Source organism: Salvelinus namaycush, chromosome 31 (genome assembly GCF_016432855.1).
Source record: "Salvelinus namaycush isolate Seneca chromosome 31, SaNama_1.0, whole genome shotgun sequence".
Classification (NCBI taxonomy): domain Eukaryota; kingdom Metazoa; phylum Chordata; class Actinopteri; order Salmoniformes; family Salmonidae; genus Salvelinus; species Salvelinus namaycush.
In genome coordinates, this window is record NC_052337.1 from 21,649,666 (window position 1) to 21,666,658 (window position 16,993).

Genomic DNA, 16,993 nt, shown 5'->3' on the forward strand with positions numbered 1-16,993 from the left:
TTGAGAAATACATTTTTGTTTATTTCATTCCATTTATAGGTTTGTCAATTTATTGGTCGTCTTTTGTTTGAAATGCTCCTGTCAACGTTGAGCAAGGACGCACACCTGATGACGCATTTAGTAGTAGAACTAGTCTACCTGGCCTGCACGCAAATGTAGGCCTATAGATGTGCCCATTTTGGGATGTCTGATAGTATTTCTGATTGTCTTAACTCACCACCACTAATGAGCTGTGGAGCTTCTCAAAGTATTTTTTCTTCACCACAAACAAGCAAAGTATGGTTTTAGAATCAACTGAGAATGACAATAGTTCCTCAAAGTATTAGAACAATATTTCCAGCTCTCTCCTTTTTGATAACCACTTGGCATGAAAGGGAAAAATGTAATGCTCTGATCAAATGGAAACGTCATAAAATACCTGATTACTTCTTATCCCTTGCACAAATAGCCTACAGCTGTGTCTGTCCTGAGCTCACTGGTGCGCAAAACTCTGAGGATGCCGACTATTTTATATATTGTTTTGGGCAACCCAGTTGATACAATATTTCAAGTTCATTGCAGACAGGCCATGCATAGCCAATGGGATTTATAGAATATTTTCTACCTGCAAGCTGTAATGTTTTTGGCTTTATGTAGGCTATTTTTACATAGTTGGCAATAAAAGTTACTTTTAGAATGTAGATTAACCACAGACAATGATTTTGAGATACAAAAATGAAACTGTTCTACAGAAATGTGCATATGAAAATCATAACTGGCAAGCAGATTGTTAGAAATGGTAAGCTAAATTGGCACTCCAAATAAAAAAGATTGCAGATTACCGGCAACTTCAGGAACGTAAAGGCAGAATCTGCAAAGGCCAGCAGCAGCATCAGGAACAGGTTTTTTTCTTCTGGTCAGGCTATCTTGCTCTCTGGCTCCCTCTTGAGTCATTTGTGTGTCTTAATTATTTAATAAAACAGCATGCTCAAAGCATGACAAGTTCAGTACATATACTCAAGATGATTTTATTAAAACACATAGGGTGTGTCTATATATATAGAAAAATACAAGTTTTCAAATTTTGACTGATTGATTGTTCGAAAGAAAAGACTACTCTTGGTCGACCAAGATGTTTTTTTATGTCGTCGACAGCCCTAGTAGAAATGCAGGAAATTGGCTTTAAATGGGCCCAAAAAATTCTGAGGGACCCCCAGACCCACCACCAGATTATGTCCCCCCCACTTCTGAAACCAAAGTTGCGCCCCAGCTGCAATAGTTGTTACTTAGTACACGTGTGTGTGTGTGTGTGTGTGTGACAGAGCAAGAGAGGTAGAGAGTGAGTGTTTGTGTGTGCATGTGTGACAGAGAGGTAGAGAGTGAGTGTTTGTGTGTACATGTGTGACAGAGAGAGAGAGGTAGAGAGTGAGTGTTTGTGTGTACATGTGTGACAGAGAGAGAGAGGTAGAGAGTGAGTGTTTGTGTGTGCATGTGTGACAGAGGTAGAGAGTGAGTGTTTGTGTGTACATGTGTGACAGAGAGAGAGAGGTAGAGAGTGAGTGTTTGTGTGTACATGTGTGACAGAGAGAGAGAGGTAGAGAGTGAGTGTTTGTGTGTGCATGTGTGACAGAGAGAGGTAGAGAGTGAGTGTTTGTGTCTACATGTGTGACAGAGAGAGAGAGGTAGAGAGTGAGTGTTTGTGTCTACATGTGTGACAGAGAGAGGTAGAGAGTGAGTGTTTGTGTCTACATGTGTGACAGAGAGAGAGAGGTAGAGAGTGAGTGTTTGTGTGTACATGTGTGACAGAGAGAGAGAGGGAGAGAGAGTGTTTGTGTGTGCACACGTAATCAGCTGTAAGTGTGTCTGTGTTTGCATGTGTTTGGGTGTGTGACTGTACACCATACTGTGTCTAGTTGATTAATCCACATTTTCTGATCCCCCACTAAAACCATCCCACCTCGCTAATCTCTCCAAAACAGTGGCATTCAACTGTGACTCGCAAACAACAACAACTATAAGCAGGGGCACAGCCCAGACCACACACACACACACACACACACACACACACATACACATACACATACACCTGGTCATACCATCCAGGGGCCATGCTGAGACAGAAGTGACTTGTGAAGGTCTGGCATGGTCCATCGTGTCCTATGTATGGTAAGCCTGCTGCAGCTTTTCTCAACTGTCAGCTTGTTCTCTGAGTCCAGAGAGTATTGAGTGTGTGTGTGCGCATGTGTTTACGTGTGCCTCTGAGTGTGTGTGTTACGTGAACGTAAGTGTTCTTAAGTCTCCTTCTCCAGGAGGAGACACATCAATAGTGGACAGGACAGCAGCAGCTTAGTCTGTCTGTCTGAAATGACTCCTGTTGAAACAACAGCCACTACCAAGCACCAGCACACATATTAGGACAGAACACACTAGTGATGCACAGGTTGACTCATAACCCGCAGTACCCTCACTTATACAGTGGCTGGCGAAAGTATTCACCCCCTTGGCATTTTTCCTATTTTGTTGCCTTACAACCTGGAATTAAAATATATTTTTTCGAGGGTGTGTATCATTTGATTTACACAACATGCCTACCACTTTTAAGATGCAAAATATTTTTTATTATGAAACAGACAAGAAATAAGACAAAAAAACAGAACTTGAGCATGCATAACTATTCACCCTCCCAAAGTCAATACTTTGTAGAGCCACCTTTTTCAGCAATTACAGTTGCAAGTCTCTTGGGGTATGTCTCTATCAGCATGGCACATCTAGCCACTGGGATTTTTGCCCATTCTTCAAGGCAACACTGCTCCAGCCCCTTCAAGTTGGATGGGTTCCGCTGGTGTACAGCATTCTTTAAGTCATACCACAGATTCTCAATTAGATTGAGGTCTGGGCTTTGACTAGGCCATTCCAAGACATTTAAATGTTTCCCCTTAAACCACTCAAGTGTTGCTTTAGCAGTATGCTTAGGCTCATTGTCTTGCTGGAAGGTGAACCTCCGTCCCAAATCTCTGGAAGATTGAAACAGGTTTCCCTCAAGAATTTCCCTGTATTTAGCGCCATCCATCATTCCTTTAATTCTGACCAGTTTCCCAGTACCTGCCGATGGAAAAACATCCCAACAGCATGATGCTGCCACCACCATGCTTCACTGTGGGGATTGTATTCTTGGGGTGGTGAGAGGTGTTGGGTTTTTGCCAGATATAGCATTTTCCTTGATGGCCAAAAAGCTCAATTTTAGTCTCATCTGACCAGAGTACTTTCTTCCATATGTTTGGGGAGTCTCCCACATGCCTTTTGGCGAACACCAAACATGTTTGCTTATTTTTTTCTTTAAGCAATGGCATTTTTTTGGACACTCTTCTGTAAAGCCCAGCTCTGTGGAGTGTACGGCTTAAAGTGGTCCTATGGACATATACTCCCCTCTCCGCTTTGGAGCTTTGCAAGACCCTTTAGGGTTATCTTTGGTCTCTTTTTTGCCTCTCTGATTACTGCCCTCCTTGCCTGGTCTGTGAGTTTTGGTGGGTGGCCCTCTCTTGGCAGGTTTGTTGTGGTGCCATATTCTTTCCATTTTTTAATAATGGATTTAATGGTGCTCCGTGGGATGTTCAAAGTTTCAGATATTTTTTTATAACCCAACCCTGATCTGTACTTCTCCAGAACTTTGTCCCTGACCTGTATGGAGAGCTCCTTGGTTTTCATGGTGTCGCTTCCTTGGTGGTGCCACTTGCTTAGTGGCATTGCAGACTATGGGGCCTTTCAGAACAGGTGTATATATACTGAGATCATGTGACAGATTGCACACAGGTGGACTTTATTTAACTAATTATGTGACTTCTGAAGGTAATTGGTTGCACCAGATATTATTTAGGGGCTTCATAGCAAAAGGGGTAAATACATATTCACGCACAACTTTTCCGTTTTAATATTTGTCTTTTTTTGAAACAAGTAATTATTTTCATTTCACTTCACTAATTTGGACAATTTTGTGTATGTCCATTACATGAAATCCGAATAGAAATCCATTAAATTACAGGTTGTGGCCTCCCGGGTGGCGCAGTGGTCTAGGGCACTGCATCGCAGTGCTAACTGCGCCACCAGAGTCTCTGGGTTCGCGCCCAGGCTCTGTCGCAGCCGGCCGCGACCGGGAGGTCCGTGGGGCGACGCACAATTGGCATAGCGTCGTCCGGGTTAGGGAGGGTTTGGCCGGTAGGGATATCCTTGTCTCATCGCACTCCAGCGACTCCTGTGGCGGGCCGGGCGCAGTGCGCGCTAACCAAGGGGGCCAGGTACACGGTGTTTCCTCTGACACATTGGTGCGGCTGGCTTCCGGGTTGGAGGCGCGCTGTGTTAAGAAGCAGTGCGGCTTGGTTGGGTTGTGCTTCGGAGGACGCATGGCTTTCGACCTTCGTCTCTCCCGAGCCCGTACGGGAGTTGTAGCGATGAGACAAGATAGTAATTACTAGCGATTGGATACCACGAAAATTGGGGAGAAAATGGGATAATTTTTTAAAAAAAATATATAAAAAAATAAAAAATAAATTACAGGTTGTAATGCAACAAAATAGGATAAATGCCAAGGGGGATGAACACTTTTGCAAGGCACTGTATCTGCGGGGCGGGCGGGTTTAGTGTCATGATATATTGTGTGGATGAAGGGCAGGTGGGTGGCTTATCATTCTTGTCCAATTTATAGGCTACGTTGAGGTTTACCTTTCATTATTTCTAAGCTATCTGGCATTATTAGTGCGGAACTGTATGTGCACCAAGTCTACACGCCAATAGTCAAAGGCTTTAGGGAATGGGCAGAAACAATAAGGACAATCTGTTAGTTTAACTCAATAAGAGAAAAGCTGCAAAATGGAGAGTTGAAAATAAAGAAAAGGGAAGGCCAGAGAAGTAATGTTTGGGAAAGATTTAGTGAAGTGTTAAAAGAGGGTGATGGCAGTGCTGGTTATGTTATTTGTGATTAGGGTAACCACATTTAAAATACCCAATTGTGGGACAACAGGATGATTTTGCGTAACATTTGCGGGACAGTGTAGCCTACATGAATAAAATCATTTGGCATAACATTTGGTTATGTTATGTAGAATACTATTTAATCATTATGTGATCTTCCAAGACTTTGACTCATCTTTGATCTAACTTTAGCCTGCTAAAGGAGCACCATTGTGAGATGGTGCTCCGGACTTCTGCTGTTGGCTGCACCGAATTGAACCGCAGTCAGCATACTCTTTTTGCCTCACACACAAGTTGGTGATGCAGAAACGAGAGACGTGTGACCATTTTATGAAAATCTGGGAATATTCTGGGTGGTCTCAGGGAATGTAAAAACAGCTAGGAAGGGATACTTTTCAAACGGGATTGAGTGAAGTAGCAGCAAATATTTTAAATGAGCACCTGATGAACATGGAGAGCCCCACAAGTTTGACAAAATTATCTTTCAGTCTGTGTTTATCTTTCAGTCTATTTACTTACTTTTCTAGCTCTTCATCAGGAGCACATTTTTAATTTTTCCCCCTTTCCCCCCCCCAATTTTGTGATATCCAATTGGAAGTTAGTCTTGTCCCATCACTGCAACTCCCGTATGGACTTGGGAGAGGCGAAGGTCGAGAGCCATGCGTCCTCCGAAACACGACCCTGCCAAGCCGCACTGCTTCTTGACACACTGCTCGCTTAACCCAAAAGTCAGCCGCACCAATGTGTCGGAAGAAACACCGTAACAACTGCCGACAGAAGTCAGCGGGCATGAGCCGCTAGAGCGCGATGGGACATGGACATCCCGGCCGGCCAAACTCTCCCCTACCCCGGATGACGCTGGGCCAATTGTGCGACGCCTCATGCGTCTCCCGGTCGCGGCCGGCTGCGACTCAGCCTGTGATTGAAACCGGGTCTGTAGTGACCCCGCTAGTTCTGCGATGCTGTGCCTTAGACTGCTCCGCCACTCGCGGCCACTGTTTGGCCTACTGTCCTCTTCAAATGTAGCTAGAATTCAGGCCGAAAGGAGCAGGAGACAGAATGACCATAGGGGAAGTAGCAGGTGAGGTAAATTAGATTTGAGGGTGAGGGGCTAGTCTTTCAGTTTTTGCGATGATGCTCCTGTACTGCCCGCGTCTGAGTGATTGAAGCGGGGAGAACAGGACATAGTTTGGGTGGCTGGGGTCCCTGATGATCTTCTTGGCCTTCCTGCAACACCCGGCAGACAGTGTGCAACCAATGGTGCGTTCGGCTGCACATATCACACTCTGAAGAGCCTTGCGGTCCGCGGCGGTGGAGTTGCCGTACCAGACAGTGATGCAGCCTGACAGTACGCTCTCAATGGTGCGCCTGTAGAACACTGTGAGGGCCCCTGGGGACAGGCCGCATTTCTTCAGCCTCCTGAGGTTGAAGAGTCACTGTCGTGCCTTCTTCACTACGGTGTCCGTGTGGTTAGACCATTTCAGATTCTCTGAGATGTGCACGCTGAGGAATTTGAAGTTATTGACCATCTCCACGGCAGCCCCATTGATGAGGATGGAGGCTTGTCCAGCCTGGTTCCTCCTGAAGTCCACAATCAGCTCTTTTGTTTTGCTAACGTTGAGGAACAGGTTGTTTACCTGGCATCAGGCCGTCAGAGTGCCTACCTCCTCCTTGTAGGCTGTCTCGTCATTGTTGGTGATCAGACCTACTATTGGCGTGTCGTCAGCGAACTTGATGATGGAGTTGGAACTGTATGAGGCCACGCAGTCGTGGGTATATAGGAAATACAGGAAAGGACTGAGGCGCACCCTTGTGGGGCCCCTGTGTTGATGATTCGTGTCGAGGAGGTAATGTTGCCTACCTTCACCACCTGGGTGCTGCCCGTCAGGAAGTTCAGGACCCAGTTGCATAGGGAGAAGTTCTGACTCAGGGCTGTGAGCTTTGTAATGAGCTTGTAGGGCACTATGGTATTGAAGGCTGAGCTGTAGTCAATGAACAGTATCCTCACATATGCATTTATTTTGTCCAGGTGGTTAAGGACAGTGTGCAGTGCAATGGCGATTGCGTCGTCTGTGGATCTGTCTGGGTGGTAGGCGAATTGGAATGTCGAGTGTGTCGGGGGGGAGGAGGTGATATGGTCTTTGACTAGCCTCTCGAAGTACTTCATGATGACGGAAGTGAGTGCTACTGGTCGGTAGTCATTCAGTTCAGTTATTTCCCTTTCTTGGGTACAGGGATGATAGTGGACAACTTCAAGCAGGTGGGTGTAGAGGCCTGAGCTAGGGAGAGATTAAAAACGTTAGAGAACACAACAGCCAGCTGGTCTGCACATGCTCTGAGGGTACAGTTCAAGATGCCACTTGGGCCGGCAGCCTTGCAAGGGTTAACACGTTTGAATGACTTATATATGTCCTCAGTGGAGACTGTGAGTGTGTAGCTCACGTTGTCATGGGGCTTTCCTCTGCAGCGCAGGGTCATTGTTCTCGAATCTTGAGAAAAAGGTATTTAGCTCGTCCGGTATGGTGGAATTGGTGACAGTGATGTGGCTGGCTTTCTTTTTGTAATCCGTGATCGTTAGGAGCCCCTGCCACACATGCCTTTTGTCTGACCTGCTGAATTGCTCCTCCACTTTGTCTCTATACTTGTGTTTCGACATCTTGATTGATCTGCGTAAGTCATATTTGTACTGTTTAACCAAATGATTGTCCCTGTTCACCTTGCCCTGTTCATAAGCAGCATCTCTCTCTTTCAGTTGTCCTACAAGGCAGCTATCAGTCCACGGTTTTTGATTTGGGTACGCTTTGAAAGATACTATCTTTATCACGTCATCTATGCATTTTGTTATGAATCCGGTGACTGACGGCGTATTCATTGAGATTATCTCCAGAGGCAACCTGGAACATATTCCAGTCCACCTGATCAAAGCAGTCTTAGAGCGTGAATTCCGATTGGTTGGACCAATGCTGTACAGACCTAACCACCGGAACTTCCCTCGAGTCTTTGTTTGTAGGTGGGGAGAAGCAAGATGGAGTCATGGTTGGATTTTCCAAAAGGAGGACGGGAGTGGGCCTTATACCCATATCGAAAAGGTGTATAGCAGTTGTCAAGAGTTGAATTTCCGCAAGTTAGACAGTCAATGTGTTGGTAATAATTTGGGAGCACTGTTCTCAAATTACTTTTCTTAAAGTACCCCGGGAATGCGGTCTCCAGTTTGTTCAGTGTCCAATGAAGATCTTTGAGAACCTTTTTGGTGTCGGCTTGGGGTGGGATGTACACAGCGATAATCCCAGTGAACTCTCTCGGAAGGTGAAAAGGATGATATTTTATGACCAAGTATTCCAAGTTCGCGGAGCAGAAACTTGTAAGTTCCTGTACGTTTCCCCTGTCGCACCATGTGTTGTTGGTCATAAATCAGAGCCCCCCACCCTTGCTCTTGCCAGAGAGATCCCGCTTCCTATCTGCTTGAAAAACTGAGATTATATATACAACCCACTGGTTGTATATAATCCGTCTGGATGTCGGAGGAAAGCCAACATCAGAGTATGTTGCAGGACCTGATGTCCCTCTTGAAGGGGATCATCGCTCTGAGTTCATCAAGTTTGTTCATTAATGATTGAACATTAGCGAGTAGTATGCTGGGTAATGGAGGGCGGGATGCCCAGTGTCACTCACTAAGACCCTGCCCAGCCTACTCTCCGGTAGGACTCCCAAGCAGATCGGCTACTCGCCGAAGAAGCTAGTCCATTGTTCTGCTTTTCAGGGAATTCGGGAAGGTAGGATGGATGGTGAGTACCCAGCGATTCGTATTCCAAAAGTTCTACCCGTGTGTGTGTAGTAATGCACGAAACAAACTAATTAAGAAAATTAGGGCTTACACAAGTCCGAATTTCTTATAGGCTAATTTTCAAGACATCAATGTACAGCTACATTTTTAGACGTCACTGCAGAATACCCGCCACATGCATATGCACACATACTCAGCTGAGTTCTTACAAGACCTGAATTTCATATAATATTCAAGACATCAATGTAGCAGTAGAACAAATATCACAATTTGGGAAGATAACCTTGTGGCGAAATCCTGCACTTAAGTGCGCTGCCACTTTAAGAGCGCATGAGCAGTAGGAAGGAGGAGATAAAAGAGCTCGTTAAGCTCTATTGGAGAGAGCTCTTGTTGGCGCGACAGTTTGGTTTGTGTGTGCTATGCTGCAGAGGTTTTTTTGTTTGTCTTCACCGTATGTGGTTGTACAGTGTTTGGATCAATCCTCGGTGTGATCGCTCGACGACGTGGTTGTTCTCATTTGGGACCGCGATGGTTATGGATCAAATGGATTAGTAGCAACATTTGTTGCGAAGCATTCAACTACAACCCAACATACCATCGGACAGTCAGACCGGATACCTGCACCCTCAAGACCACAGCTAAGCCCTCTCTTGTTCTCTTTCTCTCTTTCTCTTCACGCTATGTTCCAGTGCTTTACACTGCAACCGACTCTATTTCCTAAGTACATTGAAGTTTCATTGGAGCTGGACTAGTGTGTATATGAACACCACACATTCATACCCTCTGCACTCCTTCCCAGGAAGAAAATACAAACTATTGCAAATCCTCTGTGTGATGACTGGGTTCATTCATTATTGTATGAAGTTGCTGTTTATTTGCTCTGCCATTATTGTTATATGAGGTATGTTTGGTGGGGGTTACCAAGAATTGTGGAAGGACTGATGTGATGTGGGATCTATAGGGTGTGTATTCTTTTTTGTCTCCGCTGGCTATCTGGTCAACAGGCTACACTCTAGGCAGTCTCTTCTGTTGATGTGTGTGGGTCTGGTAGTGGTACTCTCGCTGTTCTACTATTTTCCTTTCGGCAGGGTTAATACCTGCCTGGCGCCCGAACAAAATCTTCTTTACCTTTCTCTAATTAATACCGCTACAACCTCTACTAAAATAAATCAAGGTAGGCTAAAGCAGAACACATATGAGAATATATAGTCTCCCTGCCTATGTGATATTATGAAGCACATATTCAGATTACAAACTTGTTCTGTACTGTGAAGTTAAAGGAAAAATAAGTTCCTAACTTAGCTTTCAAAACCTCCCACAATCACTCTCCCCATGTCTCGTCCATTTAACTCCTGACAGTAAATGTCTTGCTCAAAGCCATGAGCGGGCCTGTGGCTGTGATGTTTAGCCTCCTTGAAAAGCTGTTCTGAAGACTCTGGCTGTACAGTAGTGTCTATTTTTTCATTTTGAGTGTTAACTATAACCTGGGTGTCCTCTTTACCCTTGTCTACAATGCTTACTGCCACTAAATGTGCTTTGGTTCGGGCATCTTCAAAAACCTTTTTTCGGGGGGCTCTTTGTTGTTGTTTTTTATGTCGGAGGCAGAGGATGTTACTGTACATTTCACCCACTCTTTTGCTAGTTTAATCCATCCAGTCTTTTCTAGACCCAAGCTCCCTGCATTTTTTCATGTTGTACAGCCCAGCTTTGAATTTTGCATGACATGCCAGGGGTTAATACGTTTGCTTGTTCTTGAACTGAGCCTCCGTCCGGTGGATGCAAAAGTAAATTTTGCTTCTGAAACAGGAGTGGAGAAATAGGATTCATTTCTTTCAGCATCTTGAGCAAATACGAATGCGCAGTTACGGACCAGTCTGTAGAGGTTCTATCTTTATCAGCATCATAAAAGCTGATAGTATTTCAACCATATAAAATATGCATCCAAGCTGAACTGAAATCATATCAGAAACATATTGGATCATTTTCACAGCTTTCTATTTCCTTACAACCGGTCAAACATTCTTTCCCTTTTTTTTGGTCCCTAAAGGTCTTAACTGCATGAAGGAAGCAGAGATGACAGAGACAACTTTACAGATGTCAACTATATTGAAGCATTTATTTCATTTATTTCATTTCATTTATTTCATTCTAGCCATTTATGACATTATTCTGGTGAACAAGGGTTTGTTTAGTCTTCCAGGGCAACATACAGCCTATAAGCTTCATGTATCTAATTATAGACAATGTGACTAACAAATTAAGGTCGGGAATAGGAGAGTCACCAGGCCACTAGCACACACACACTGCATGACAATGTGTGTGTATGCACTGTGAATAGGGAAACACACACACATGCATGCAAGCACACACCCACATGCAGGCTCATGTACACCGAATACACACACACACACACACACACACACACACATACACACACATATATACACATACACAAATACATAGAAATGTTCAAAAAGACAGTCACACTTGGATATACTGTAAGTACAAGACACAAACCAACAGAGGAAATTACTTGCTTTATGCAACCTGATAAGTGAATGCAGACTAAAGCACTCCAAACAGTATTTACTTCAAACATAAAGGCAGAACATCACTGCAAACTGATGCAAAAGAAGAGTATTGGCAACAACTCCTACCTCCATCATATCTATCAACCACAGCAGTCTTTCCTGTGGTGTTGAAAAGGGAGGGGAAGTCGGGGTTAAACAGAAGAAGTTCCTAGATAAATAAGTCTCTTTCATCTGTAGTGGAGGATTTAGGCTCTTTCCAACTCAGCAGGGACACAACGCTCTTATCCCTGGCTACGTCCCAAATGGCACTCTATTCCCTATTTAGTGCACTACTTTTGACCAGGATCCTTAGGGCTCTGGTCAAAAGTAGTGCGCTATATAGGGAATAGAGTGGTATTTGGGACGTAGCCCCTCTGTCCTCCCAATCCCCTGTCCTTGCCCCATGCAGGGCTGGTCATTCTGAGGAACATCGTCCGTAACGGCTCTATCCTCTACAACTCATCAAACAGGGACAACTTCCAAGAGGTCTGCTTCGAGGCATCAGTGACAACTGGGAAAGATGAATGACTCAGACTTTCACAGAAAGTGATACAGACAGGTAGACAGACAAGACAGACAGACAGACAGACATAGAGAGAGAGCGAGCGAGAGAGACAGACAGACAGACAGAGAGTGGGTCCACTCCAACCCAGCCGCCTACCCGTGCAGAGCTGAGGGTGGTGGAGGTCATGTAGCTGGCTGACGAGGAGGCCAGGGTATCTGGATAGGAGACCATAGAGATGGAGTCAGAGTGGAGGGCGGCTGCACTGGCACACCCCTGCCGAGCCTCCAAAGCCTGGATCCCGCGGCGCAGCACCATCCCATCGAAACGCTCCAGATCCTGGGGAGTTACCAGGCCACGCACCTCTGATAGCAGGGCGAACTGAGAGGAAGGGGAGGGAGACAGGGTTCAAGAGTTATATGGAGCTATAACAGGCATCAGTCTAAAACATGCATTAGGAGACTATGGGGAATGCAGAATGCAACTGAAGAACACTGTAAAGCACTTTGTGAATTGTGAATTCAATATATTTGATAAATCATTGCTTTATATGAGGTGGAGGGCTAGGGCATAGACAGAAAGCCAAGCAGCTTTATAATATAATGGGTAAAAACAGAAGTCTGAACATCCACAAAAGCCTTAACATAAATCATCGAAAGTCTCACAAAACTTGTCATCCAAGTGATGGATGTACAGAGAAAAGGCAAATAATCACCATAAGCATTACGAAGTGAGAGAACACAAGAACCCAATACATAATGCACCTCACACCAACTAATACGCACGCACGCACGCACGCACGCACGCACACACACACACACACATCATCCTCTCACATCTCCCAATACACACACTTTCACTCCTCACCTTGGCATGTGTGTTGAGCAGCACACACGCACACACGCACGCACGCACACACGCACGCACGCACACACATCTCCCAATACACACACTTTCACTCCTCACCTTGGCATGTGTGTTGAGCAGTTCAAACAGGGCCAAGACCAGCTGCTCCACCTCTATGTGTCCGTCTCGGTACTCCTCCACGTAGTAGCCCATGGTCTGCCTCTCTGTCTCAGTCAGCAGGTGGCGGGCCTGTTCCTCCAGCACGGCTCTGCTCTGGTTCACCAGGCTGGACAGGGTCACCTGGGAGCCAGCCATACCCTTATAGAACACCGGCTAGAGGGGGAGAGGGGGGGAGAAAGAAGGGATAAGGGAAAGGGGGTAAGGAGGAGGGTTGAAAAAGCAAGAGGAAAAAGGAAAATATTAGTGTGTGTGTGTGTGTGTGTGTGTGTAAGGAGGATGGTCAGAAGGTGGTGAGAAGTTGGTGACACAGAGGTGAGGGGGAGGAGTGTGTCAGGAAGGAAATTATAAATGAGAAACAAAGGGACAGAAAAAGAACAGAGAGAGAGAGAAATCATATGTACATGCCCATGCATTAGCCATTCCTCATCATTCATCCATCCAACCCCCAGCTGGCATGGAGGGGCCAGAGTTCCTCACTCTAACACTGGCCCTAAGGCTCTTGGCTCTCATCACAAACACAAACACACGGCCCACAGTGTGACAGCCCTTTTCTGTGCCAGCTCAGCCAATCCAAACAATTCACAGAGTGATGGCATCACGGCACTTGAGAAACAGATGAGAATTGTACTCTGCATTCACACACACACACACACACACACACACACACACACACACACACACACACACACACACACACACACACACACACAGACACATAGCACACACCAAACATGCACGCACACACACACACACACACACACAAGCGCTCTCTCCTCTCCTCACTCTTCCTTGCCCTCTCTTTCTCCCGCTCTGTGCTCCTCTCTTTCTTTCTCTCTTTATCTCCTCGCTAGCAGCTTTCCTTGAATTAACTCCATATTTAAAGACACTTCAAAGTCACCAGCCGCAAGGCTGTTTAAGAGAGAAGGAGAAAAAGAGAGAGAGATAGAGAGAAGTAAAGAAAGAGAAAGAGACAGAGAGAGGTGGTACGGAAGGAAAGAGAACGACAGAAAGAAAGAGAGAGGAGGGAAGGAGAGAGAGAGGGGCACCACAACCTCCTCACCTCATCCTACTCATCCTAAACTCTTAAACACTCTCATTAGTCTGTGTTAGCCATCAGGTCTGGGGAACGAGGTGCTGCAGCCTGCGCCAAACATAAGTCCCTACCCCAAGGTGAATCTGCACACTAATCAACTCTATACAGTACCTACAACATGCATTTAGATGAAGAATCCTACGGACAAGGGCACAATCTGTATCCCAAATGGCACCCTATTCCCTATAGAGCCTTGGTCAAAAGTAGTGCACTATATAGGGAATAGGGTGTCATTTGAGACGCTGTCTGAGAGTATAGTTCAAAACTACAAGGTGTAAGAAAAACCAATCCCCATTGCCAATCCATGTGATAGTCGTTAGGACACTGCTGGTGCCAAAGATAATTTAATTACTTAATTCAAATAAATGAATTACAGCACTAAAGTATGCTCTCTAGAGATTAGCTTCTGAGAGCCGGGGTCTAGCCTGTAGCTCATGTTAAAATCTCTAAAAGTCTAGATCATTTAGCTATTTGATTTTGAATTTTCGGACCCCTGTAGGTATCCCCCTCATAAATGTATTATAAGGAATAAGGTTTGGAACTGTCTGTCGCTGTCCTATATCTAGGAGATTGTTTTGGCACACGTATTTAACCCCTTTTTTTTGTTGGCACAAAACTACCATCTTACCTCCATTCATTTTTTTTTAACCCGTACCAGGTTACCTTTAGACGAGTCCAATGACACTTGTGGGGGTCGTAGCATGTTTGTGAGAGTCTCATCTTTTCATAGCATGGTTATATTAGTTAGTAGGCCAAACGTTTTCATGAGAAGACCAATTTTCGGGATGTCTCCTGGTCTGACAAACACCGCTGTAGCTCTACCACTTTCCTCTGCAAATGCAGAAGGCCGACATAGGCAGATGTGGTGGGTGGAGACGCAGCCCATGCAAAAAGATATCTCTAACTTAAACTGCCATTTTTTTATGAGGATTTTTTATGATGTTAATTAGATAGACGCATGGGTGCGTCAATAGAGTCTTATTTAAACTAAGACCCATTAATAGTCCTATCAACTATTACAATGGCCAGTGTGCTGCTGTCTGTGCCTGCATCTTAAATGGGACACAGACTGGGTCTTTGGCAATTCTATGTGTGCACTCTGCCAGATAAGATGACTGTACACTTTATCAAAGGCACCAACTACAAGCACCACTGACCACATTCCAATCAATACACAGAGAAAGGGATGGGACTAAAACAAAACAAAACAAGACAATACAAAGAGATGGACACCACACAAGACAAGAGAGATATGCTCTCATCTCCTCACTGCTTACAGGTCAAATTCACACCACACTGCACTGTCTGGCACTCTGTTGTAAATCAATGTTAAAAATCAATGTAGATCAATCCACTTTGATAGTAGGATCAAAGTTCTTATATACTAAAACTTCATGACACTTCTACTAAAAGTACTGGATGGGGGAAAGCCCATAGTGGAGTCCTGTGTCCACCAAATTAATTTGACCTTTCACTTGGCAGATCAGTGAGAACAAAGAAATGGACTTAGAAAAAAGGAATCCAAACGGGTTCTTCGGCTGTCCCCATAGTAGAATCCTTTTTGGTTCCAGGTAGAACCCTTTTTGGATCCTCTGGGGAAAGGGTTCTACATGGAACCCAATAGGGTTCTACGTGGAACAAAAATGGGTTCTTCAAAGGGTTCGCCTATGGGGACAGCCGAAGAACCCTTTAAGGTTATAGATTTCACCTTTTTTTCTAAAAGTTTAAGATTAGAACACGGGAATGATTCATCATTAGGAAACCAGTGTGAATGATTCATCATTAGGAAACCAGTGTGAAGGATGCATCATTAAGAAACCAGTGTGAAGGATGCATCATTAAGAAACCAGTGTGAAGGATGCATCATTAAGAAACCAGTGTGAAGGATGCATCATTAAAAAACCAGTGTGAAGGATGCATCATTAGGAAACCAGTGTGCTTGGTGTATTTTTCTGCCTGTCCTAGCCTAGCCACTAGCCAGTCTGTCACAGTACGAAGTGTGTGAGGGCACACACAGCCACCACCCTGCCACCAGTCCCTAGTGAGAATTACAAATCTCTCTGTTTCCCCTCTCTCTCTTTCTCTTTGTTTTTAGAGAAAATGATAACACTATCTTCCACAGGGGAAAGAAAACAAGACAAGGCCGCAGCTCGGGTATCGAGAAAGACAGAGGTAGAGGATGAGGAGGAAGAGTAGTAGAGTGATTTCACCAGCGTAAGACAGATAAGGTGGGCAAGATTGGTTGTGAGTGACCTTGGAAGACCTATATCCAGGTATTAAACCCATCCCTACAGAGAGTGGGACCCAGCAGACACGTATGTAGTGGAATGGCATCAGGCCCAGGGAAACATATTCCTTAGTCTAGCCCCGTTAAACCACACTATATATTTCCACCTCTTCCAATTTCACCAAATGTCGATGAGAAGCCGAAACAGTTGATGTACAGTAAAAGCCTCTGAAAATGATATTTTTTTTTATTGCGGCTGATAGTCTACAGCTAGAGCTAGGCAGTTATCACATTCATAACACTAGGCATTTTAGCTGGTAGGAGGCCATTAGTGGATTGATTGACATCCATCTTTCCCACAGCATGCTGCCTGCTGATTGAATCACATTACCAGACCGCAATGCTCCTTAATCAGATGGAGAAATGAATGAACAATAGTTTCATAACAATAACCATCGAGCTAATGTACTGGACTGGAGCGTCTCGGACTCTCTGCTAAAGCATGCAGAAGCAAACTCTGTCTGCATCCCAAATGGCACCCTATTCCTTATGTAGAACACTACTTTTGATCAGGGGCCATGGGGCTCTGTTCAAAAGTAGTGCACTATTTAGTGAATAAGGTGTTACTTGGAACACATCCCATCTCACTCTTCATCCACCTACACACATCACTGACCACCACAGACAGCCTGGTCTCATAGACTAGACGTAACATAGTAAATGTAAATTTGGGATGCTCAAATTAGTATGATATGTTACATTTGGTATGGTTACATAAGACAGAAGGTTACTTATGGCAAAAATGTAGGGTGGTTAGTCGGGGTGGATGGGTAGGCATATAACGCAA

General features: G+C 44.8%; 1 protein-coding gene across 1 annotated transcript in view; it reads right to left on the reverse strand.

Moving 5' to 3' along the window:
- Nucleotides 1-16,993, reverse strand: part of LOC120025508 (whirlin-like) — a 178,603-nt gene that overhangs the window by 18,570 nt on the left and 143,040 nt on the right. Inside the window, exons 7-8 of the mRNA XM_038970076.1 lie at nt 12,767-12,979; nt 11,960-12,181 (exon numbers count right to left, since the gene is read on the reverse strand). Coding sequence (XP_038826004.1) covers nt 11,960-12,181; nt 12,767-12,979 — 435 coding nt within the window. The remainder of the gene's footprint in view (nt 1-11,959; nt 12,182-12,766; nt 12,980-16,993) is intronic.